The sequence below is a fragment of the Mirounga leonina genome, unplaced genomic scaffold, assembly GCF_011800145.1.
Source record: "Mirounga leonina isolate KUSES-001 unplaced genomic scaffold, KU_Mleo_1.0 Mir_180, whole genome shotgun sequence".
In the NCBI taxonomy this organism is placed as follows: domain Eukaryota; kingdom Metazoa; phylum Chordata; class Mammalia; order Carnivora; family Phocidae; genus Mirounga; species Mirounga leonina.
This window is the reverse complement of record NW_023270469.1, coordinates 17,078,334-17,102,762: the sequence shown is the minus strand read 5'-3', so window position 1 is coordinate 17,102,762 and position 24,429 is coordinate 17,078,334. Positions and strand designations below refer to the sequence as shown.

The 24,429-nt window shown below is 40.8% G+C and overlaps 1 protein-coding gene across 1 annotated transcript in view; it reads left to right on the top strand.

Annotated features, from left to right (window-relative positions):
* The window catches only part of TANGO6 (transport and golgi organization 6 homolog), a 190,041-nt gene that overhangs the window by 121,350 nt on the left and 44,262 nt on the right, over positions 1 to 24,429 (top strand). The window contains exon 16 of the mRNA XM_035024893.1: positions 18,177 to 18,328. Coding sequence (XP_034880784.1) covers positions 18,177 to 18,328 — 152 coding nt within the window. The remainder of the gene's footprint in view (positions 1 to 18,176; positions 18,329 to 24,429) is intronic.

Below are 24,429 nucleotides of genomic sequence, written 5' to 3'. Positions count from 1 at the left end.
AATCTGCCATCCTGCTGTTTGTCTCATCTATTCTTTGTTCCTTTTCCCTCTTTTTCTTACTTCTTTTGGATCAAGTATATTTTATCCTTCTTAATCTCCACTCTTGACTTGTTAGCGATACTACTTTGTTTCAAGTTTTCAGTCCTCATTCTAGGATTCCAGTTATAATGTATGCTAGAATTTTTTGCTATTGTCCTCAGGCTCTGCTTCCCCCGCCCCCCCCCCCCGCCCCGCCCCTGTCCCAGTCTTTTCTCTTTCCTTCAGATTGGACAGTTTCAATTGATCCATCTTCAGGTTCAGGAATTCTTTTCTTTGACATCCTGTGAATTTAAGCCCATCCAGTGAATTTTTTATTTTAGGTATTTGTCATTTCTAGAATTTCAAATTTGGGTTATTTTATTCCCCATTTGGTTCTTTTTATACATTCTGTTTCTCTATTGAGATTTCCTGTCTTTTCATTTAAGTATATTTTCCTTTACCTCCTTGAGCATAGTTATAGTAGCTGCTTTAAAATCCATTTTGGCAGTTAAAATATCTATATCATTTCAATATTGGCTTCTGTTGATTGATGTTTCTCCTTGAGAATGAGTTATATTTTTGTATAACAACCAAATTTGGATTATGTCCTAGACATTATGAGTATTATGTTGGAGAGGCTATGGGTTCTTTTGTAGTCCACCAAACACTGTTAAATTTTTGTTTTACTAGGGGCGTCTGGGTGGCTCAGTCGGTTAAGCATCTGCCTTCGGCTCGGGTCATGATCCCAGGTTCCTGGGATCGAGCCCCGCATCAGGCTCCCTGCTCCACGGGAAGCCTGCTTCTCCCTCTCCCACTCCCCCTGCTTGTGTTCCCTCTCTTGTTGTCTCTCTCTGTGTCAAATAAATAAAATCTTAAAAAAATTTTTTTTTGTTTTACTAGGCAGTTAACTTAGACTCAAACTGCAGACTTTGTCTTGCCTATGATTTGCAGCAGTTCAGATCTCTCTTTAGTTTTTTTAGCCTTAGCTGCAAGCTGCTTTGAGCCTGGTCTATACATGCTCAATTTCAGCACACTCCCTGAGATTGAAGAGAGGCAGTGGGAGACTATATTCACTCATCTGAATCCTTACCTTATTCATATATCTCTGCCCTGCGTGATTGCTGCTTTAGGAGTAAAGGAAATATAAAAAGAAGAAAACAGGGGTGCCTGGCTGGCTCAGTTGGTAGAACATGTGACACTTGACCTTGGGGTTTTAAGTTTGAGACCTATGTTGGGCTCAGCAAATATGGGGCGCCTGGGTGGCTCAGTCAGTTGAGCGGCCGACTCTTGATTTTGGTTCAGGTCATGATTTCAGGGTCGCAAGATAGAGCGCTGTGTTGGGCTCTATGCTCAGCAGGGAGTCTGTTTGAGATTCTCTCTCGCCCTTTCCCTCTGCCCCTCCCCCTGCTCGCACATGCTCTCTCTCTCTCAAAAATAAATAAATAAAGTATTTTTTAAAAATAAATAACTAAAGAGGCGCCTGGGTGGCTCAGACGGTTAAGCATCTGCCTTTGGCTCAGGTCATGATCCCGGGGTCCTGGAATCGAGCGCCACATTGGTCTCCCTCTCCCTCTGCCTGTCACTCCCCCTGCTTGTGCTCTCTCTCTCTGTCAAATAAAAAATAAAAAATCTTTAAAAAAAATAACTAAAAATAATTTTTTTTTTTTTTTTGAAAGAGAGGAAATCATGATTCTCATTCATCGTCAAACTTAGACCCGGTTCCACGGCCTGACTTAGTTCAACAAGCCAAGATCATAAAGACCTGCTTGTATTGTGTTAAGGGATTTGGACTTTTGTTGACCTTAAATAGAAGCCGTTGAAAGATTTTAAGGAGGGAAGAATTAGTCATAACTACATTTTAACAAAATCACTTTGGCTGCTCTATGAAGGATGAGAGTAGGACAAGACTAGAAGCAAATAGACCTGCTTAGAATATTGTTGGGGCAATCTGGGCAAGAGAATTGATGATGGATACCCAACTAGAGGTTACATGTGAGAAAGGGGGAGAAAAGATGTCCCCAGATAGGAAAGAAAGCGTGAGAACAGAACAAAAATGGAAGGCATGTGGTATGAATGGAGAGCTGTCTTCCTACAACAAGTTGTGTTTGGTGCCTTGGGGAAATAAGTCTAGATATGGAGGTGGGACAGAGCTCTGAAGGCTGGACAGAGGAGTTTGGACTTGATGTGATGGGCATTTGGTAATCACTATAGATTCATAAGAAAGGAAGCAACATGAGAGATGTGTAGGTGTGCTTGGCAGAGGCATGAAAGATGGATGAAGAAAGGAGAGCCTGGAGCCAGAGAGATCTCTGGGAGGCTGTTGTGGTATTCCTTGGCACAAAGAGATGAGGACTTTGATTAGAGGGGTGTCTGTGAGAATGGTGAGAAAAAGTAGAATTTTTTTTTTTAAGATTTTATTTATTTGAGAGAGAGAGAACATGCGAGCAGGGAAGAGGTGGAGGGAGAGGGAGAGAATCTCAAGTGGACTCCACACTGAGCATGGAGCCCAGCGTGGGACTCGATCTCACCATCCCGATATCATGACCTGAGCCAAAACCAAGAGTCAGAGGCTTAACCAACTGAGCCACCCAGATGCCCCAGAAAAGTAGATATTATAGCAATTCAGAGGAAGAAATGAGAGACTGTCATTTTTTTTTTAACATTTAGTGAAGATGGAATTATAATCCACCCAGCAGCTGTTATTCTCATAGAAATGTTGATAGACTCAAATGGTATAATATATATGATACTCCTTACAGATATTTGAGTGTCATTACAGAGATATACTCATTACTGTATTAATTCCTGTAGTGAGGTTGCCAGATACCAAGTAGAGAGGTGGGGCCATTGACGGCGGCAGCCATTGGGCAGGTAAATAAGAGTTTGACGTATAGACATCACCTTGGAATACATTTTAATTTTTGTGCACAAATTACATTATTTCTCTGTTACTTAACTGTAAAATGGGGATAATTATAGTAACTACCTGATAAGGTAATAATGAAAGACAATATATGTAAAGTGTTCAGAACCAGTGTCTTTCATGGTAAGGGGTGAAGAAATGTTGGTTGCTATTACCTTCTTGTTATTTTTGAGTGAGTAAATCATATTCCTTCATTTTCCAAGGCCAACCCTGAGAAAGTAGCCCTTCAGACAAGTAAAATAGGTGATCATCCTGTTCCATTCCAGCATACAAATTAAAGTTGAGGTCTTCTTCCATGCCAGGTTCTCTGTTAATCACTTCATGTGCATGTTCTCACATAATGCTTGAAGTGGCCCAACAAGGTGATTCTTCTTAATATTACTGCCATTTTATAGAAAAGGTAACAGGTTCAGCAGAGTTAGTGACTTCCCCAGGTCACGCTGCTGGTTGGTGCTGGGTCTGAGCCCTTAATCACAACTGTCATAAATAAATGTTATTTGCTTTAATCAAAACTTTTATTTTAATTGATATGGAGACTATAAAAGCCAAATTATACTGTGAAAACCAGCTGCCTGATACTGGCATGAACTCTTAGAAGCAGAATGTGTATTGATGACTGCAGTAGCAACAGGGCGTTAATTTCTGTAACAAAAAAATCATGGGGCTTTTATGTTGGGAAATTGCAGGGGTCAATAAACTACAGTTCGTAGGCCAAATCCAGCCTGTTGTCTATTTTTGCACAGCTTATAAGCAAGAATGGTTTTCACATTTTTAAATGGTTGAGGGGCTCATGGCTGACTCAGTCAGTAGAGCATGCATCTCTTGATCTTGGGGTTTTAAGTTCGAGCTCCATGTTGGGTGTAGAGATTACTTAAAAAATAATAATAAAATCTAAATGGTTGGGGGAAGCAAAAAATAATCTTTTGTGATACAGTAAGAATATGAAATGCAAATTTCAGTGTTCATAAATAAAAGTTTTATTAAAATAGTCATGCTTATTTGCTTATAAATAGTAGTCTGTGGCTACTTTTGCTCCAAAATGACAAAGTTGAGTAGTTACACAGAAATTGTATGGCCCTCAAAGCCAAAAGTATTTACTCTTTGGCTCTTTACAAAAAAAGTCTGCTGACCTCTATTCTAAGGTAACCATTATCCCAGCACATAAATCTGTTTCTTTGACAGCCCTTCACTACTTACTTTTCCATTGAGTCTCTTTGGAAGTGACTCATCTTTCCAGATCATTCTTAAGTCCTTTTCCTCCCCAAATCAAGCTTTGTATTCTACTTTTAACAGCAGAAGTATTACCTTTTGTAATTAGTTCTCTTTAAATATATTTGAGTAGATATGGCATTTCTTTTCTGAAAATCACCAACTGCAAGAATCATTGGCTCAGAAGGTACAAGATGCCATTGGCAAAGGGTCCTTTCTTCAAAGATAATGATATTAAGTATACTTGAATGCTCCAGCATTTTCTTCTGCTATTTTTATTTTCCGTGTCTTCATACTTTTTATCTCACTCCCCTATTCCTACTTAGAGCAAATTAAAACATTAATTTGGATCCTTCAGTGTGTATGTGAAAGGATACAGGACAGAGAAGCACCTGATTCTCTCCTTTCTTTGCAAATCTTGGACTAGATCCTTGCATTTGTTTTGACTTAATGGACTTAAAAGAGAGTACACCAATAATCTAAATGAAATATAATAATCCCTTTAGAAAGAAATTATAACTTAATTTTCCTTTTGTTTGACCTGATTTCGTAGCACTTGAGGAATGTTCTGTTAATAATTTAAACATGAAGTATATTCTCAGGCCACAGGCTTCCTGATTTGTGTTTGTCAATATTATGAGGCTAACCAACACTTGGGCAAGCTTTAACGAGTTTGAACATTTATGTAGCAAATTAAATTAATTAAGTCAGTGGAATGGTCTTAATACTTTCATCATTACAAAATTGTAAAGAGCGTCTCCATTTAAAATATCAAGTTTTTTTCTTCTTTCATCTTTTAAAATAACTTGCAATAAACCTGGAACTTTTCCTTCCTTGTGATCACATTTTTGTGCTTTGTTAATTCCACCCTTCAAGAAAATTCTACCACATTTCTGAAGTCTGTCACTGTTCCGAGCACACTTTTCGGGAGAACTACCCTATTTGTCTCGTCAGTAACATACAGGGGTAGTCAGTTGTTGCAGATTTTCCTTGCAGGGTGACTTTGTGTAAACTGATAGTTTATACACCGATTAAACCAATCTTGAGGTTCAATGAGCTGATGAAATGAAATGAGTAATCTAGTTAATACCTAACTATAGAAGTCTTGGCATCTCCTATTTCAAACTTTGTTTCCGTTTTACTTTAGTTCATTGAGTTACCAAAGGTCCATTGCTACAAAGCATTTCCTGTGCATTGTTTTACTTTGTCCCAAAGATATTTACCTGTGTGGTTCTTATTTGCACATCACTTTGTCATTTGAAGATAAGGAAAGAAAACGTTCTTGTGCAGGTCGAAGTGTTAGGTAGGGTCTCTACTTCTCCCAGTGCCTTCACTTAACTCTTTTTCCCTTCTCCCCTCCTATTTAAAATTTCCCTCTACAGGTCCCTACTCAGGCTTGACCATCACTAGAAAGTAATCAAATTTCAGAAATTATCTCACCATCAAATCTTTCTTGTTCCTTCCCAGCTTGTAAAAAGGAGGAGGCGGGCATATTAATATTTACTAAGGGTTGGATGGCAGCCTCCTGTTGTGCTGCCCTTCTTGGGATGATTTTACATTTTTAATAGGGAGGCTGTGTAGTCCAAAGAAATGAAGTTCTAATCCTTAAGTAGACTCCGAGGCAGTACAGTTTGCTAATAGAAGAACTGTTTGGAGATGAGAAGGTCTCCCTGTCTCTCTAAAACATGCCTGGGAGGTCACTTGCAACAACAATAGCCCCACAGACAGGTTTGTTTTAATTTAATAACTTGTCCCACAGGGGTCTTCCTCGGGTTACATGTAAGTCTATCAACATCTGTCTACATAAAATTTGCATGCAAACTATCCCTGCTTATGTGGGCTGTGTGATGAGATACAATGAAACTAGACCCAGGGAAGGGAGGGCTAAGAAGCCTGGAAATCTTTGCTAACCTACTCATAACTCAGGGTCACGTCTTGGTTACATTACCTTAAAAAGGATAACAGTATGAATGAAAAACCAAAAGCGGCAAATCAACAATTAGCCTTAGGGAGAAATGTGGGTCCTGACATGTAGACACCAATAGGGGGAAATCTATCCAGGGACTACCCAGCATTCTTGCCCAGTGACTAGTGTGACCTGCCTCCCTGGCAAGCCCTATCAAGACTAGACGGTGGCTTTGGCTCCAGCACGCCGCAGTGCCCTAATATGTGCATCAAGTTGAGGGGTTCAGCAGCTTTCACAAAGCCGTTTGTCAGTCATCTCCTACTGTTAGGAAATCGAAAGTATTCAGTTCTTTGCCCCTTGAAAATGGGAGAGAAGAGGGGAATTTTTTGGTTCTTCTCTGGAGGCTAGAATTAATAGGATTCCCGCCCTTACACAAGACAATAAAGTGACCGGTCTGGTGATTGCCCATGGACCAGCACTGTTTTAAGGACTAAGTCCCAGGCTTCTCTTCTTCCCATGCTCTATAAGGTTAAACAGAGAAAGAAGAAAATTGCAAGGACTGAAATGTCAGAGATACGGGGGAATCAGTTGGTCACATTTACGTCCTTTGTTTCAGAACGGAAGTTCCTGCTGATCTTAATGGAGAGCCAAGTAAATGTCCTGATGGCAGTAGAAAAAACCCTCTGCCTGGGGACAGGAGCCTGGTCTTGAAAACTTGTCTGTTCTTCAGTAGCTGTGTGACCTGGGATCAGCCTGTTTTCAACTTTTCTTTCCTTGTTTGTAATACAGAGTTAATAGGATTTTTTTTTCTACCTACCTCAAATTTTTGCGAGGCTCCAACAAGATAATAGGCACACAGGGCTTTGCAGATAAAGAGGCTTTCAAGGGCACACAACACTGTTTTATTCCACAGCATTTTGTATCTGTAGCTGCATAATCGATCTTCACTAAAATCTCTCCCCTGTTCATAAAGGGCTATGTGGGGGAGGGAAACCAAAATCAGAAAAGAGAGGATTTCCCCAGAGCTGCAGGGGAAATTCAAGGCTGAAAGGTAATTGTTGTTAATAGATCAAAATTTACCTATGAGTTTTTTAATGATGAATTTCATCAAAAATTAATTGCATTTAAATTATTTAATTCTCTAAATGGCTTTTGGAGGGGAAATCCTGCCTGTCAGGATCTGCCCTGTCAATCGAATCTCCTTCTGACCTTGACAGAAATTATAATCTCTGTTGACTCTGGTCCACACATAGCAATAACTTGTATGCATGAGATATTACAAGCAACTGGTAGTTCTTCTGCTGTGTATCTTTCAGTAGTGAAGTAGAGTTCTGGGTTCTGAAATGGAAGAAAAATGAATAGATGTTAAGGCAGACATAATAGTGTACATGAACAGAATTAGATTTCTGTTTTGTCTCCTATTTCCTCACCGACTGGATCAGCAGCAGTATTTCTGTGAGGGCATGTGATTGTCCATGATGCTACCCCTAAGGATCACTTTAGCTCCAGAATAAATGGGAATTCAAGATGAGAGGAAAGTAGTTTCTATCCTTTTTGGCAACTAATTTAGTGGAAAAAAAAATTTTTTTTTTAAGATTTTATTTATTTATTAGAGAGAGAGAGAGCACCAGAGGGGGGAGTGTCAGAGGGGGAAGCAGATTCTCCACTGAGCAGGTATTCAGATGTGGGACTCGATCCTGGGACTCTGGGATCATGACCTGAGCTGAAGGCAGTCGCTTAACTGGCTGAGCCATTCAGGCACCCTAATTTAGTGAAATTGTGTGTATTGTATCATTTAACTGTCTTGCACCTTTACTTTTTTTTCTCCCCAATAGATCTAATATAAAAACTGAAAGTATAGAAAGTACCATCCTGGAGAGAGGAAGAGCATACTTAAACTGGTTGGATTACAGAGGGGGTTTTAAACACTGTAACTGAGATCTGGGAGCTTGCAAAGATAAGATTAAGATTCAAAGATATGCAGAGAATGACCACTTCTCTATCGCCACTTGAGTCCGGTCCATACAGGGAAGGAAAATAAAGAGCATAAGAGATTTGATTTAGACAAAATAAAAAGGCTGGAGCACAAAGGTTTTTAAATATTTGCAGGGCGCCTGGGTGGCTCAGTTGGTTAAGCGACTGCCTTCGGCTTAGGTCATGATCCTGGAGTCCCGGGATCGAGTCCCACATCGGGCTCCCTGCTCAGCAGGGAGTCTGCTTCTCCCTCTGACCCTCCTCCCTCTCATGCTCTCTGTCTCTCATTCTCTCTCTCGCAAATAAATAAAATCTTAAAAAAAAAAAAATATTTGCAGGAGGTCTTAACTCTCCTTGGGTTGGGGCACCTGTGTGACTCAGTCAGTGAAGCGTCTGCCTTCAGCTCAGGTCATGATCCCAGAGTCCTGGGATCGAGCCCCGCATCGGGCTCCCTGCTCAGCGGGGAGTCTGCTTCTCCTTCTCCCTCTGCCTCTCTCCCTGCTCATGCTCTCTCTCTCTCTGTATCTCTGTGTCTCAGATGAATAAATAAAATCTTAAAAAAAAAAAAACATTAAAAAAAAAACAACTCTCCTTGGGTTAATGTTGGTCAAGTTTGGTTTGGCACAGCCGTACCTATTGGACCAAATGGCTAACTATACACAAAGACCTCTAGGTTTAAATCTTCAATTTTTTTCTTGCCTCTTTTAAGAGACTTTTGAATTATACTAAATATTAAAAAAAAAAAAAAACTGATTCAGTGAATGTTAATTTAGAAGGTTTTTAAAAAATGTCGCTCCTTACACTGGCAGCTCTGAAGTAGTAAAGACTGAAATTGTATTGGCACATCTTTTACTGACAAATAAGGAAACAAAGAGCTGGCAGAAGCAATGCCATTCACAAAGCCGAGGGAAAGCTCTGGGTTCTGCTTCACTGGTGGTCAAGGGCAGGATCTGGTTCCTGTATTGGGCATATCATCAAAGAATCCGGATCTCCTGCCTCATGTTTGAGGGAAGCAGCCATTGTGATTTGTCCATAGAATTCGCCCCAAGCCTTTGGTCTCTGAGCTTTTAGAAGGCAGAAGTGTGTTTTACATCTGATTCTGTTTCTGTATACCTCTTCTCTTCTAGTATGTGAAGATTTTTATGTAAGTTATTTTTTTCCAGCTTTTTTGTAAAAGTCCTCCTACCCCTCCTACTTTCAAAACTTCTTTTTAAAAAGGCAGCTTTGGGCGCCTGGGTGGCTCAGTTGGTTAAGCGACTGCCTTCGGCTCAGGTCATGATCCTGGAGTCCCTGGATTGAGTCCCGCATCGGGCTCCCTGCTCGGCAGGGAGTCTGCTTCTCCCTCTGGCCCTCCCCCCTCTCATGTGCTCTCTCTCATTCTCTCTCTCTCAAATAAATAAATAAAATCTTTAAAAAAAAAAAAAGGCAGCTTTATTGAGATATAATTCATATACCATACAATTCACCCCTTTACAATGTACAGTTCAGAATTTTTTTGTGTGTTCACAAGGTTGTGAACCATCACCACAGTCAATTTTAGGACATTTCATTGCCCCAAAAGAAATTCTGTACCCATTCCCAGTCAGGCAATCACAAATGTACTTTCTGTATCTAAGGATTTACTTATTGTTGTCATTTCCATTTCCATTTCCATAAATGAAATCATACATATGTGGTTTTTTGGGTGACTGTGTTCTTTCACTTAATGTTTTCAAAGTTCATCTGTGGTGCAGCATGTATCAGAAGCTTATTCCTTTTTACTGACAAATAATATTCCACTGAATGTATATACCATATTTTTAAATTAGCTATACCAGGTCACTGTAACAAAGGGCATGCTGCTAGGTGAATATGACCGAAAATAGGCAGGGTCATATCATTGGGGCATGAAGTTAAGGATTTGAAGAGTGGGGAACTGCTAATGCAAAATGGTTCAGCCACTTGGAAAGGCAGTTTGGCAGTTTCCTATAAAACTAAACATATTCTTACCATATAATCCAGCAGTCATGCTCCTTAGTATTTACCCAAATGAGTTGAAAACGTATATCTGCACAAAAACCTGCCCGTATATGTTTATAGCAGCTTAATTCATAATTGCCAAAACTTGGAAGCAGCTAAAATGTCCTTCGATAGGTGATTGGATAAATAAATTGTAGTATACCCAGGCAGTGGAATGTTTTCAGCACATAAAAGAAATAAGCTATCAAGCTATGAAAAGACATGGAGAAACCTTAAAAGCCTATTACTAAGTGAAAGAAGCGAAGTCTACATACCATATGATATTGTTGGAATAATAGGACATTCTGGAAAAGGCAAAACTACAGAGACAGTAAGATCAGTAGTTGCCAGGGGTTAGCCCAGAGGGACAGATGAGAATGAGAGATGAGGCAGAGCACAGAGGAGCTTTAGGTCAGTGAAGCTCTCCTGTATGATACTATAATGCTGGATACATGTCCTTATACATTTGTCATGCGGTATACAACACCAGAGTGAACCTTAATGTAAACTATGGGCTTTGGGTAATAATGCTGTGTTCATATCGGTCCATCACTTGAAACAAATGTCTGGTTCTGGTGCAGGATGTTGCTAGTGGGGCAGTCTGGGGAAAGAGAGGGGAAGGAAGTATATGGGAACTCTGTACTTTCTGCCCAATTTTGCTGTGAACCTAAAACTGCTCTAAAAAATAAAGTCTATTAAAAAAAAAAAGGCATTATCAGGGGCACCTGGCTGACTCAGTAGAATGTGACTCTTGATCTCAGGGTCATGAGGTCAAGCCCCACATTGGGCTCCATGCTGGGAGTGGAGCCTACTTAAAAAAAAATTATTAGAAGAACAAAATCTCCTTCATCTCTCAATCTCTAGTGCCCTATGGAATCTCTTGCCCATAGTAGTACATATTAAATGTTTTCATTAAATTGGCTAGTTGGAAGGGCCTTTCTCAAAATGAAGCCTGGAGATTAAATTCTGATATATTTCAGCGGTCTGTGAATTCTCTAAAAGAATTTTTTAAATGTTGCATTTTCATCTTACTGATAATTGTGAATCACCTGGATTCACATAATCAAGTCGCACTGCACAATTTCGGTGCCCATGTTTGTGTTTGAGAAACACTGGACTAAAACGTTACTCAGAATGCATATAAACTTCTGATTACAGAGGAGTGCTGGCTGTAAGTGATCATTCGGTCTTTGAAAAATATAACTGGTTTTACTCAGCGAAACCTTAACCAGCAGGACAGGATATTTCTTAGTTGCTTCCTATTGGTAGATAGAATAGAGTACTTAGGAATGGTTGTACCTGTGTTCATTTCTATGCCTCCAAATTTTTTTTTTTTTTAATTAAAAGAAAAGGACAGAAGGGAGGAAAGAAAGAAGGAATAGAGGAGTCCCCCAGACATTAATAATGGAGCTTTAATAAGCTGGTGTAAGGATTTGGCCAAGGGTGGCATTTTCTTTCTCACTCACTTTTTCTCAATTTCACTTTTAAGACCTGTTTCAGTTAACAATGGGAATGGTTGAGCCCTTGAAATCAGCAGGTCCCCTGGCTCCAGAAGTGATTCTGTTAATTCAGATTTGATAGCATTCTTCCACTACGTAAGTGTCTCTTGTTGCAAGTCATCTCAGCTCTTCTGTGAAAGAAGATGGGATCTCATAAACGAATCTATCAGTCTGGACTTGAAAGTTCCATTGAAAAGCTTGATAAAAATCTTCCAAATCCTAATACATGGAAAGAATCTTTTCACATAGATGATAATTGATACAAGTAAGTCATAGGTTAAAAAATTTGCATCTCTCTTTTCACTATGCACTTGATTTTTCACCTTCCAAAGCAACTCATTTTTATCAAATTTGTTCAAACAAATCTATATCCTTCACTTGCTTCCTTGAACACACAGCTGTGTGCTTCTCAGGTTGATTATTGCTGACTTCCTGAGAAGAATATGGAAATGCAAATAGCCAGGTGTTGTCATCATCATTGCACAAAGTAGAAGTCATTAGAGCTGAACTAAGATAAACGTCTCTGACTAGCATCTACTTGAGTAAGTTTCTAAAAGTGAGCTTGGATTTACTGTGTTCATTTCCCTGAAGCCATTCAGAAATGGCTGAGGAAAAGATGGTGGTCTCTCTAACTTCAGTTCTCATGGGTATCTCTTAGTCTAAATATTGTAGTCCGTGGTGAGTACTTTCTGAATATGGGGGTGAGGAAATTCAGAAATCAATACCATTTTTTGTAAAAGCCATATAATATGCATATTTTTAAGGGGACAACGTAACAGGTTGTTAATGAATGTTCACTCTTGCCAGGGCGCAAGTATGTGCTATCTTAAAGACAAAAGGTGAATTAGGATTTTGGAATCTTGTGGTTCAAATAAGTTTCAACTGAAGCAACAAGAACATCTCATCTGGATAAGGAAGAATACAAAAAAACAACAACAACAACAAAAAAAAAACCCCAACAACCCCCCCCAAAAAAACAAAAAAGCAAACCCTAAACCCAACCCCTCTGGATGGGATAATTAAGGTTTTGTTGCTTAATCAGAAACTAAGGAATAGTAGCAGGTGTCCCAGAGCCCAAGGTTTTAGTTCATAATGAAATGGGTTAGTCAATAGTTACGCAATATACTCAGCATATAACCCCTTCACATGAACTACTACTGTAAATAGTTACTCACCTTTTTTTTTTTTAATAGGTTGGCAGATGTATAAGGATGACTTAGCTCTTTGGGAAAGTCATATATATGTATGTGTGTGTGTGTGTGTGTGTGTGTGTGTGTGTGTACCCACTGTCTTAAGTTCCTTTGTTTTGGCAAATTTAACTTTTCTGGCTTTGTATTGATAGACATTGAACTGACATAGAAATGCTCTACAATTTTTTTTAAGGTTATTTTTTTAGTAATCTCTGTACCCAATGTGGGGCTTGAACTCACGACCCCAAGATCAAGAGTTGCATGCTCTTCCAACTGAGCCAGCCAGGTGCTCCAAAGTGCTCTATAATTTTAAAGAACATTCCAGTTTTCATATTATATGTTAGAATGCTTTTGGCTGCAGATAACAGAAACTCCCAACTCAACTGGCTTTAAACAGTAGGGAATGAATCATTGCACAAAACAAAAAGTCCAGGACTGGTTAATTTTTTGGCTTCATGATATCATTCAAGACCCAGATTCCTTTCATTTTTCTGCTCTGCCAACCTCAGCTATTGACTTCATCCTCTGGTCCCTCATGGTTTCAGGTTGGCTGCAGTAACTCTAAGGTGTTGTCATAGCAGAGGTAAAATGTCTTCAGCAGATTTTCTTTCACACCTCATTGTTCAGACTGGGTCACATGCCCATACATAAACCAATTAAGGCAAGGGGATGTGTCTACCATGATTCACTCAGACCCTTGAAGACGTTAACCTGAATCACATGGGTGATGGCTGGGGCGGGGGGGATAGTGGATACATGAACAAAATTGAATAGAAATAGAGTGCTATTTGCAAGGAAGAATGGGAGAATGCCAATGAGATGTGCATAATAAAATGTGACATATAGGGATCCCTAAAGCTAAAATTAAGAACCCTTTATGTATGATCTTGAAAATCTCTGCCTGTGTCAAATTGCAGCCCTGAAAGCTAGATTCTCTGACTACATGCATTCATTTTGTTCTGCATAGAAACCTGGTCAGGACTGACCCCCAACCTGGAGACTAGAATCCAGTACAGTCTTGAGAAACTAGCTACATGGCATGGTAGGAGTTAAGGGGAGGGAGGATTAATCAGAGGCAAGCAGTGGCCCCCAGGAAATGGGAGCAGAGATGTAGATCCATGAAGGAAAGCAGGATCTAGCAAGGGTGTGACAAATCAAGGCTGTGTATGTGAGCTCTAAGGGAGATCAGGTTGCAGAGAACCTGATGGCAGGGCACTTTGAGAAATGCAGAGCGAATACAGTGTTCCAGCTCTTCTAGCCCCAAACCTGACAACAAAGGAGTGCGTGGCACAGAGCCCACTGACGGGGTACAGTGCAGGGCTCTTGAGATGCTAACTTTCCTCCGGGCTGGCTCCTCTGGGTTCTTAGGTGCTCTTGGGAATGGGATTGGTGGAGCATGCAGTTAAATGGATGCTCATTTTGAAAGTAGTAATGAAGCTCAGGCAGGGCAGGAATTTATACACATGGAATGTTAAATTGTGGTTTTGTTAATGTAGTAGTATGTCCTTTTACGGCAGGTCAGGATAAGAAACAACTCTATGATATCTACACTGAATATCAAACTTCTGTTGTCCATTTACTCTTCACTGTCCTGCAGGCTTCATGACGTGTTCCTTCAGGTCCTCTCCTCTGAGAAGGTCTTTTCCCTGGGCCCTCATCTGTAGCTCTCAGTCTCCCCCCACCCCCGACCCCCACACACCTTTCTTATTTTTCCTCATAGCCCCTTCTGCTGCAGGAAAATTTATTTACCATTTCTTGTCTTGTTCCCCCACTAGAAGTAGGCTTCATGAAGATGGGACGTTTACTTTCTTGCTCATGTTTTATTACCTCCAGACTGAGAACATACTTGTAGTAATGTAGGTACTCAGTTAAGATTTGCTGGATGAGGGGAGCCTCGCTGGCCCAGTCAGTAGAGCATGTGACCCTTGATCTTGGGGTCGTGAATTCGAGCCCCACATTGGGGGCAGAGTTTACTAAAAAACAAATAAAACAAAACAAAACAAAACAAAAAAACACTTAAAAAAACAAGGTAAATTGGCTGGATGAATTAATGAGATACCTCTTGACGTTCTTCCTAAAATTTTTCTCAAGGACTGTGTCTTTCTTGTTTATGATTGGATCCCCAGGCCTACCGTACTGCCTAGCACATAGTTCCTTTTCTTTACCACTCATTTTTAACTCTAAATCCCTACGTTGGTAAACATTCACTTGTTTGTTATCTGCTCTTACCTTTCAGCCTGCAAATTTCCCCTCCTTACGAATTTCCAAACTGTGCCTTCCTTCCCAACAAGGAATGTTCATTCCTTTCACGGCAATAGCCTCCCTCCAGGGATGGTAAATGTGTACTCCTCCTTTCCAGTCTCCTGAATCTTATTCCCCTGATGACTAAACCAAACGTGACTCATTAACTCATAGATTCTTAAAACTGGAAGGGGCCAGAGAGATTGGTCTTGTCTAAGTGCCTTATCTCTAGCTGGTCCAGAGAGGGGAAACAGATTGCCCAAAGTCACACTGCTAATTGATACCAGGGCCAAAACTAGAACACCCATCTCTTTTTCTTTTCTTTTTTTTTTTTTTTTTGAGATTTATTTATTTGAGAGAGAGAAAGAGTGCAAGCAGGGGCAGGCGTAGAAGGAGAGGGAGAGAATCTCAAGCAGACTCCCCGCCGAGCACAGAGCCCGACCCAGGGCTTGATCTCATGACCCTGAGGTCATGACCCAAGCTGAAATCAAGAGTCAGACACTTAACCAACTGAGCCCCAGATGCCCCAGAGCACACATCTCTTAACTCTCACACTACAGAACGAGCAAGTTCCTTCCTAACTCCAGAAAGGAAAAGTACTACAACAAAAGTAGAAACATATGTTTTCCTCTTAATTGGACATACCTTAAATACAATCAGTATATCATAGGAGTTAAGTGTCAAACTATGAAACTTTGATCTTGGGTATATTTACTCTGTGGACAAGATATTTAAAGCTTCTCTTTTGAGATGCCTGGGTGGCTCAGTCGGTTAAGCATCTGCCTTCGGTTCAGGTCATGATCTCCGGGTCCTGGAATCAAGCCCTGCATCAGGCTCAATGAGGAGTCTGCTTCTTCTTCTCCCTCTGCCCCTGCCTGCACCCCCACTCATGCTCTCTCTCAAATAAATAAAATCTTAAAAAAATAAACCTTCTCTTTTACTATATCCTTTCTATTATTTTTCTATACATTTGTATTTTTCATACATTTTAATCTGTACATTTGGTTTGTTAATAGTGAGAGAAGTTGCATGTGTGCATTTTACATACACAAATGGAATGATACCGGCTCTATTAGTTCCTTTTGCTTTAATAGTGTCTTAAGGGACCTTTCCATATTAGTACATATAATTCTGTCATGTTCTTTTTAATGACTGCATAGTATTCTGTAATACATACGTTTATTTAACCACTTCCATATTAATTAATATTTAATTAAATTTTTCTCATTCACTATTCATAATTCTGCAGTAAAAGCTTTATGCAGATACCCTTGTGCATATATGTGGCTACTTCTTCAGGACTGATATTCAGAAGTGCAAATAGTAGGTCTAAGAGTAGGCACAAAGTCCCCTCTCTTCTCTTCTGGAAATAGGCTATAGCTGAGTTATCACTGACTCAATTTCTGTAATATGTGTTAATGTTAACTGGGCAGAGGGTGAGTCTTTGACTGCCCATAGTATATTAGGAACTGGGAGCATTTTAGAGAAGTTTCTCCTTCATCTTTAATCTTATTGTATGGAAAATACATTGTGTTCCTGACCTTGAGGGAAAACAAAATCAAGACAAGCCTCCTCCTCCTTCCCATTCTAGAGTGACTGAGATGAGTGAAATTGGGCTCTCTGAGCAACCTCTGCTTGATTCTCTGATGGCATTTGGGCATTGAGCACACAGTACTGTAATTGTTGGTACTTATCCATTTGTACCCACCTCCTAAACTTTGGGCTTCTTAGAGGGTAAAGATTATGTTTATATATTTTATCCGTAGAACATTAGCATGATACCTAGCACGTAATTTTGTTTTGTTGAATAAATTAATGAATTCAATTCAACGTTAGCATTTGTTGAGTACCTAGCACATACAAAGATTACTAAGAACTGATGGAAACAAAGTTCTACCCTCAAGGAATTTATAGTCTAATGAGAGAGGCTGCAAACATGTAGGAATCAAGGCATTAGTGACACTTGTGATTTAAGCCAAAGTGATTTAAGTTCAAAGAACTGTGGGACTTCCCAGGAGGACTAATTAAGGCCAATTGAGGAAGGTTTCTTAAAGGATGTGGCTTTTGAGCTGAGACTTGATAGGCCAAGTTGGTGGGGGTTTTGTTGTGTGTATTTGTGATTTATCATTTTGATGATTAAGAATAGAAAAAAGAATAGATGACCATAAACAATGCTTCAGAAACCATTTTGTCACCTTATTGATATCATGTAGCCTTAGGGCTACAAAAAAGCTAAAGGTGGAGTGTTATACTTGGGTTCTGGAACTAGAGCCTCAGAACCTAGATCAAGACAAAACAGTTTTAGCTCTTGGCATACCTGTGGAGGAAGAAGTTGTTTCCATATATAAAATGACAATTCTGAATGTCTTAGTGTGCTATTTCTCCCCTCTTCAAATAAAACAAAAACCTCTCTTGACCCCCCGCTTCCTTGACCAGCTGCCACCCCATTTCCTTGATCTGCTTTGCTGAAAAACTTAAGTGATCTTTCCATCTGCAGTACTCGCATTCTCTTACAGTCACTTCTCTGGTGCTCTCACCCCTGCCAGTCCATCAAAACCGTTCTCGTCAGGGTCAACAGTGACTTCATTGTCACTCAGTCTAATGGTCAGTCATTAGTCTTCTTCCTACGTGACACTGAATATTCTCCCAGAGCATGATTTCTAATGGTTATGCAAGTACTCTGAAAGTATAAAATACCACACAGTATACCATGATAGTATCATTATTCCTTATTTAAAAAAAAAGAAAAGATTTTGGGGCGCCTGGGTGGCTCAGTCATTAAGCGTCTGCCTTCGGCTCAGGTCATGATCCCAGGGTCCTGGGATCGAGCCCCGCATCGGGCTCCCTGCTCAGCGGGAAGCCTGCTTCTCCCTCTCCCACTCCCCCTGCTTGTGTTCCCTCTCTTGTTGTGTCTCTCTCTGTCAAATAAATAAAATCTTAAAAAAAAAAAAAAAAAGAAAAGATTTTATTTGTTTATTTGAGCGAGGAGAGAGAGGGAGAGAAAGCATGAGCTGGGGGAGGGGCAGAGGGAGAGGCAGACTCCCTGCTGAGTAGGGAGCCCGACATGGGGCTCCGTCCCAGGACCCTGGGATCAGGAGCTGAAGTCAGATGCTTAACTGACTGAGCCACCTAGGTGCCCCTCATTATTCCTTCTTTAAGAACTTGAAAATTTATTTTTAAAGATTTTGATTTTTCTTTTTTTTTTTTTTTTCCTATAGGGGACATGGTCTCAAAATACAGAGAACCTTTGATCCACACCTTTCTGAGGGGTGCAAGAGATCCAGATAGTGCTCACAGGGCCAGCAGCTTATCGAACCTTGGAGAACTGTGCCAGAGGCTGGACTTCCTGCTGGGCTCCGTGGTTCATGAGGTGATGCATATTGATTCTTCTCTCTAAAGCTTGTTTTTTTCTTGGACCTATGATATAGCTGGGGATTGGGAATCAGATCTGTGTTTTTTTTTGCAGATCAGGTAAGTTATTGAACCTCCCTTGGCCTCACTAATCCCATATGTATATGGAAAGTTCTATTCATAAGAATTTTTTTATTGCAAGTGACAGGAAGTCATCTTAATTTACCTTATGCATTAAAAGAGGATTTATTATAAAGATTCCAAGATAGCTAACAGAGTTGAAGACACCTCAAGCAAGAGCAGATGGAACTTAACCCTGGGTCTATGGGCCATCTGTGAGTTTCATCTCTCTTCACAGAAAAATCTCAGGCAAATATTCTAACTGGTCCTCTTTGGTCAGAGGTGGGGCATGAGGTTATTTACCCCAAAAGACTAATTAAGTTCTATGTTTTGTTGACCACTTTACACCCAGTACTTGGTACATAGTACATAAAAGTTGAATGAGCAGCCCTAATAATAGCCATGCGGGATGTTGGCACTGGACACTCCTGGTTTTAGAGTTTCTGAGTTGATGAAATGGGCATCTTGCTGTTGTCTTCTATGAACATCTTCCTCTAGCCTCTTAGGTTTTATATTTGCCCTTGTGTTTATTTAGTCATCAATATATTAAAATATGTCTTGAATATCTACTGTGTGCTAGGCACTCTGCTATTTAAAGATGATGCTGGACAGAAAAAGACTAGTTAATATGGGGGCGCCTGGGTGGCTCAGATGGTTAAGCATCTGCCTTCGGCTCAGGTCATGATCTCAGGGTCCTGGGATCGAGTCCCGCATTGGGCTCCCTGCTCCTTGGGAGCCTGCTTCTCCTTCTGCCTTTCTCTCTCGCTCTGTCTCTCATGAATAAAAAAAAAAAAAAAAATCTTAAAAAAAAAAAAAAAGACTAGTTAATATGTGGCCAGGAATCTTTTTATGACCAATGCACTTGACTGTCTTAAATCTTTATTTGGAAGAAGATAGCTTGTAAATTATAACTATAAATAAAACACGGTTTATATTATTTTTTATCTGTGAGAGATCAGATTTCTCATATAGAGCACATAACTTTCCTCCAACAAAAACTTACGAAACTGTAATAATTCTGCCTTCTTCTACAGTATTCAGTATGCTAAGGCTGACCATTTTGAACAACAAATATTAAGAAGTTCCTAGTGAGAAAGAATTTTTTTGATATCTCATGATTGTGTCTTACGAATAAGCAGAGAAATACATTCATGGATATATGCATATGCTTGAATTTATGGCATTTCCTGATTCCTGAGCTTTATAGGCTTTGTTTTATTGATAATAAAGGCTATTCATGTCCTTAAATTCCAACTTCGGACTTTTAAGAAATTTATCCATCAGTCATTTCCTCTTCTTTAGCTCTTCCATGAGGGACACACCCCTATTCCCAATTTTTTGTACTTTTTTCTCTTTTTTTTTTAAGTTTTAAATTCCAGTTAACATACAGTGTAGTATTAGTTTCAGGTGTAAAATTTAGAGATTCAGTGCTTAGATACAACACCCGGTGCTCATCACAAAAACTGCCTTCCTTAATCCCCATCACCTATTTATATATCTTTTTTTAATACCTTAGAAATAATGATTATTGGGGCGCCTGGGTGGCTCAGTCATTAAGCGTCTGCCTTCAGCTCAGGTCATGATCCCAGGGTCCTGGGATCGAGCCCCGCATCTGGCTCCCTGCTTGGGGGGAAGCCTGCTTCTCCCTCTCCCACTCCCCCTGCTTGGGTTCCTTCTCTCGCTGTCTCTCTCTGTCAAATAAATAAATTTAAAAAATCTTAAAAAAAGAAAAAGAAATAATGGTTATTACCAACTTCAAACTAAGCTTAAAGTACTCTAATGTATGTGAACCATTAGGTACCTGATCTTCAGTGTTTTTGGATGGTGCTTAGCAAATCTCTTGTCCTTTAGTATATGAACTTGTAACACTTAAGAGAAGGCATTTTCAGGTCTATTTTATTATATTATCTAAAGATTTTAGCCTGTTATAACTTCTCTGGGTCAAATATTGAAGTGGTTGCCGCATTTTTTCTCTTTACTTGGTCTCTTCACATGACTCAACCCAAAATGAACCATAAATCGTGATCTGAATCAAACGCAAATATTATCATTATCTTTTTTTTTTGAGAGAGAGAGAGAGTGAGCATGGGGGTGAGGGAGGGACAGAGGGAGAAGGAGAGAGAGAATCCTTTTTTTTTTTTTAAGATTTTATTTATTTATTTGACAGAGAGAGAGATAGTGAGAGGAGGAACACAAGCAGAGGGAGTGGGAGAGGGAGAAGCAGGGAGCCCGACACGGGGCTCAATCCCAGGACCCTGGAATCATGACCTGGGCTGAAGGCAGACGCTTAATGACTGAGCCACCCAGGTGCCCCCCTAAATATTATTTTTAATAACAGCTTTATTGAGGGGTGCCTGGGTGGCTCAGTCAGTTAAGCATCTGCCCTCAGCTCAGGTCATGATCCCAGGGCCCTGGTATTGAGCCCCTCAGCAGGTTCCCTGCTCAGCGGGGAGCCTGCTTCTCCCTCTCCCTCTGCTCCTCCCCACCACTCATGTTCTCTCTCTGTCTCTCTCTCTCTCAATCACTCTCTCTCAAATAAATAAATAAATCTGGGGAAAACAAACAAACAAACAAAAAAACCTTATCCCAGATCTCCTGGTGGATCAGCTCAGGTTTGACAGGATTCCATACATTTTCTAAAACCAGTGACCCCAAACATGGTCTATGAACCAAAAAACGAGACCATGTTTCTTTTTGAGTCCTAGACTCTTCTTCCCTTTTTCTCTCTTAAGGAAACTGTAGCTTGCTACAGCATGCTGGTGGCATATGATTTCCTATCAGGACATTAGAGAAATTTCTTGGTTTGATTGATTAGAAAAATTGAGCTAAAACAGGTTTTATAACATTCAAGAAGTGTCATCTCTCTGGAGACCCACCTGACCTTTTGAAAGAGAATGCAATTTCCAAGTGCACTTGGGGATGGGAATCAGTGAGGACCTAGCTCCACCACCTACTTACCTGCGTTCACTGGAGCACACAATTTATTTTATTTATTTATTTTTTACGATTTTTTAAAAATTTATTTATTTGACAGAGAGATAGCACAAGTAGGCAGGGCGGCAGGCAGAGGGAAAGGGAGAAGCAGGCTCTCCGCTGAGCAGGGAGCCCGATGCGGGACTCGATCGCAGGACCCTGGGATCATGACCCAAGCCGAAGGCAGACGCTTAACGACTGAGCCACCCAGGCGCCCTGGAAGCACACAATTTAGACTCTGAACTCAGTTTCTGACTTACAAAATGGGATTAAAGGGGCGTCTGGCGAGCTCAGCAGTAGAGTGTGTGACTCTTGATCTCAGGCGTTAGTTCAAGCTAACCCTCCCTCGGGGGTGGGGAAGGTAGAGATTACTAAGAGGAAAGGGGGAGATTAAAATACCTACACTGCAGGATTGTTAACCAGGATCTAGAGATAATGTATATGTGGAAAATAAGAAAAGGCAGAGGAGGATAGGGTGACCAGCATCATAGTGTCAGGTGGAGGGGAGGTTGCAATGTTAAATAGGGTATTCAAGGTCAGCCTCATTTGAAAAGGTGACATTTGAGTAAAGATTTTTTTTTTTAATTAAGATTTTTCTTTGTGGAGCATTTTGGTCATTTGAAGGAGGCTGATGCCTGGCAGCAAGGAAATGAGTGAACAGGGGTAACCAGCACCCTTCAGATGTTCCCAGTCGTACATTTACCCAACACCTGCAACGTGCCAAGCCCTTTGTTAGGGGCCGAGGTTACAAAACTCTACAAGATACCACCTTGCCTTCTAGGCGTGGGTAACCTAGTAGAAGACACAGCCGTCAATGACTACAGTTGCCATCCTTTGTGATAAGTGCTGTAGGAGCACATTTTAGGAGCCCCTCAGTCAGGTTTGAGTGTTGACGAAGATATGCTAGAGGAAGAGACCCTTGGACCTGAATCTTCAGAACAAGTGGAAATTGGGTAGCCCAAGAAGGCGTTTCCGCAGAGAGGACAGCTTGGGCAAAGGCACTGAGCTATGGGACAGCCTGGCATGTTTGAAGAACTGTTAGAAGATCCGAAAGGCTGGAGTGAAGGGAGGGGGTTGGGAGGTTAGTTGGTGGCAGAGCTGAGGCAAGAGAGGCGGGCAGGGGCTACATCATGAGGGGTCTTGTTAGTTTTACGGCTTCCTGGCTCACAGCAAGAATCTGGGATTGCTTATTAAGCCTTCAGAAATGAAGTGTGAATAGGTAGTAGGCTGCTTGCTTACCATGGGTGCTAACACAGAAAGGGAGCCCTTCCTTTTGTTTCTGCCTACACATCCATGTGAGGAGCTGCTACTCTGGGGGCATCCACCTGGCCAGCCCCTTTCCCATTTCTTGAGACCTGGACTCCCTGAAACATGAATCCTAGGCGTGTTTATGATTACTAACAAACTCTGAGCCCAACGAGGGCAGGACCAGTCTTTATTTACCTATGCATATCCCCTAGCACCTATCACAGTGCTTGGCATATAGTGTGTGCTCCCTGTCTGTTGATTAATATTGAATGAAGAGGAGGGTAAGGCTTATTTGGGAAGACTGGTTCTTACATGTTTTAAAAATAGTAATAATAGCAAGCACTTAATACTTTTCTGAATACCTTGTATATGTCAATGGATCCAGTTCTCACAAAGGAAACTGAGGCACAGAGAAATAAAATAAGTTGCCAAGGTCATACAGATAGGAAGTGGAGGGCTGAGATTTGAATGTAGGCAGGTGGTTCCAGCATTCCACCCTCTTAACCATGCTCTGTATTGTCTCCCAATAAATGTTTTCAATTCATTTATAAGGTTGCTTTTGTGCCAAAAAAAAAAAAAAAAAGGTTGCTTTTGTGCCTTAAACAGGAACAGTATTGCCATATAAGTAAAGCTACTAACAGGAAGGGTCATGCAGCTCCATTGCTTTTGGCAATGAAACTTCAGAAGGCAATATATTCCCTCTGATTTGAAAAGCCAGGTGTTTCCATCCCACATAATTTCTGTCTCTTCTTTTTAGATGTTCCTTCTTATGTAGCATCCCACGTTGCCATGTCATCAGTGCCCTCCAGCTGCCTTGGGTGGAGTACAAGTTTGAACATGGTTGGACACCTGACAGCCTTGGTATTTCAGCCATTGAGCCCTCCTGTAGTCAGACTGCTCTTGTCCATTCCCGTGGAAAAAGTGGAATATTGGGCATGGCTCTTAAGTAGTTCTTCATTTATTTTGTTTACACATTCAACAGATATTTATTGAGCACTTACTCTGTGCCAGTTATGGGACAACAAAGCTCTGTATCAGATGGTGGGGATCCAGCTGTGAAAAGAACATAGTTCCTTTCCTTATGTGGCTGATGTTCTAGAAAGGAGAAGTGAGTAACAAACAAGCAAGGAAGTAAACAAATAGATCCTGTGTCAGATGGATTGAGTGCTAAGGAAATAAATCTAATAAGGGAAGGGGCACAAAGGGACCTTGTTATGATATGTGAACTTGGATGAACAGGAAAAGCTTCACTGATGAGTGACATTTGAGATAAGACCGGAAGGAAGCAAGGGGCTGATCCAGGCAGATACCTGGGGAGAGAGCATTCTAGGTGCCTCTAGAGAGCAACAAGTACAGAAGCCCTGAGGCGGGTGCATGCTTGCCATGCTACTAAAGAGCAAGGCCAGTGTGTCAAAGAGGTGGTGGCAGTCTACGTGGGGCCTTGTAAGGACTTTGGCTTTTATTTTGAGTGATTTGGGAAGCCAAAGCAGAAGAATGAAAGGATCTAACTTATATTTTTTCTTTTTGAGAGAGCTTGTGTGTGCATGCGCAGCAAGGGGAGGGACAGGGAGGGAGAGAGAGACTCCCCACTGAGTTCGGAGCCCTACACTGCACTCAGTCCCACGACCCCGAGATCATGACCTGAGCCAAAATCAAGAGTCGGATGACTTAACCAGCTGAGCTACCCGGGTGCCCCCTGTCATCTGTTCTGATAAAAAATTGAACAAACTAACCACCATAGTCTCTTCTAACATGATCTGATCTGGCAGTCATAGCTGT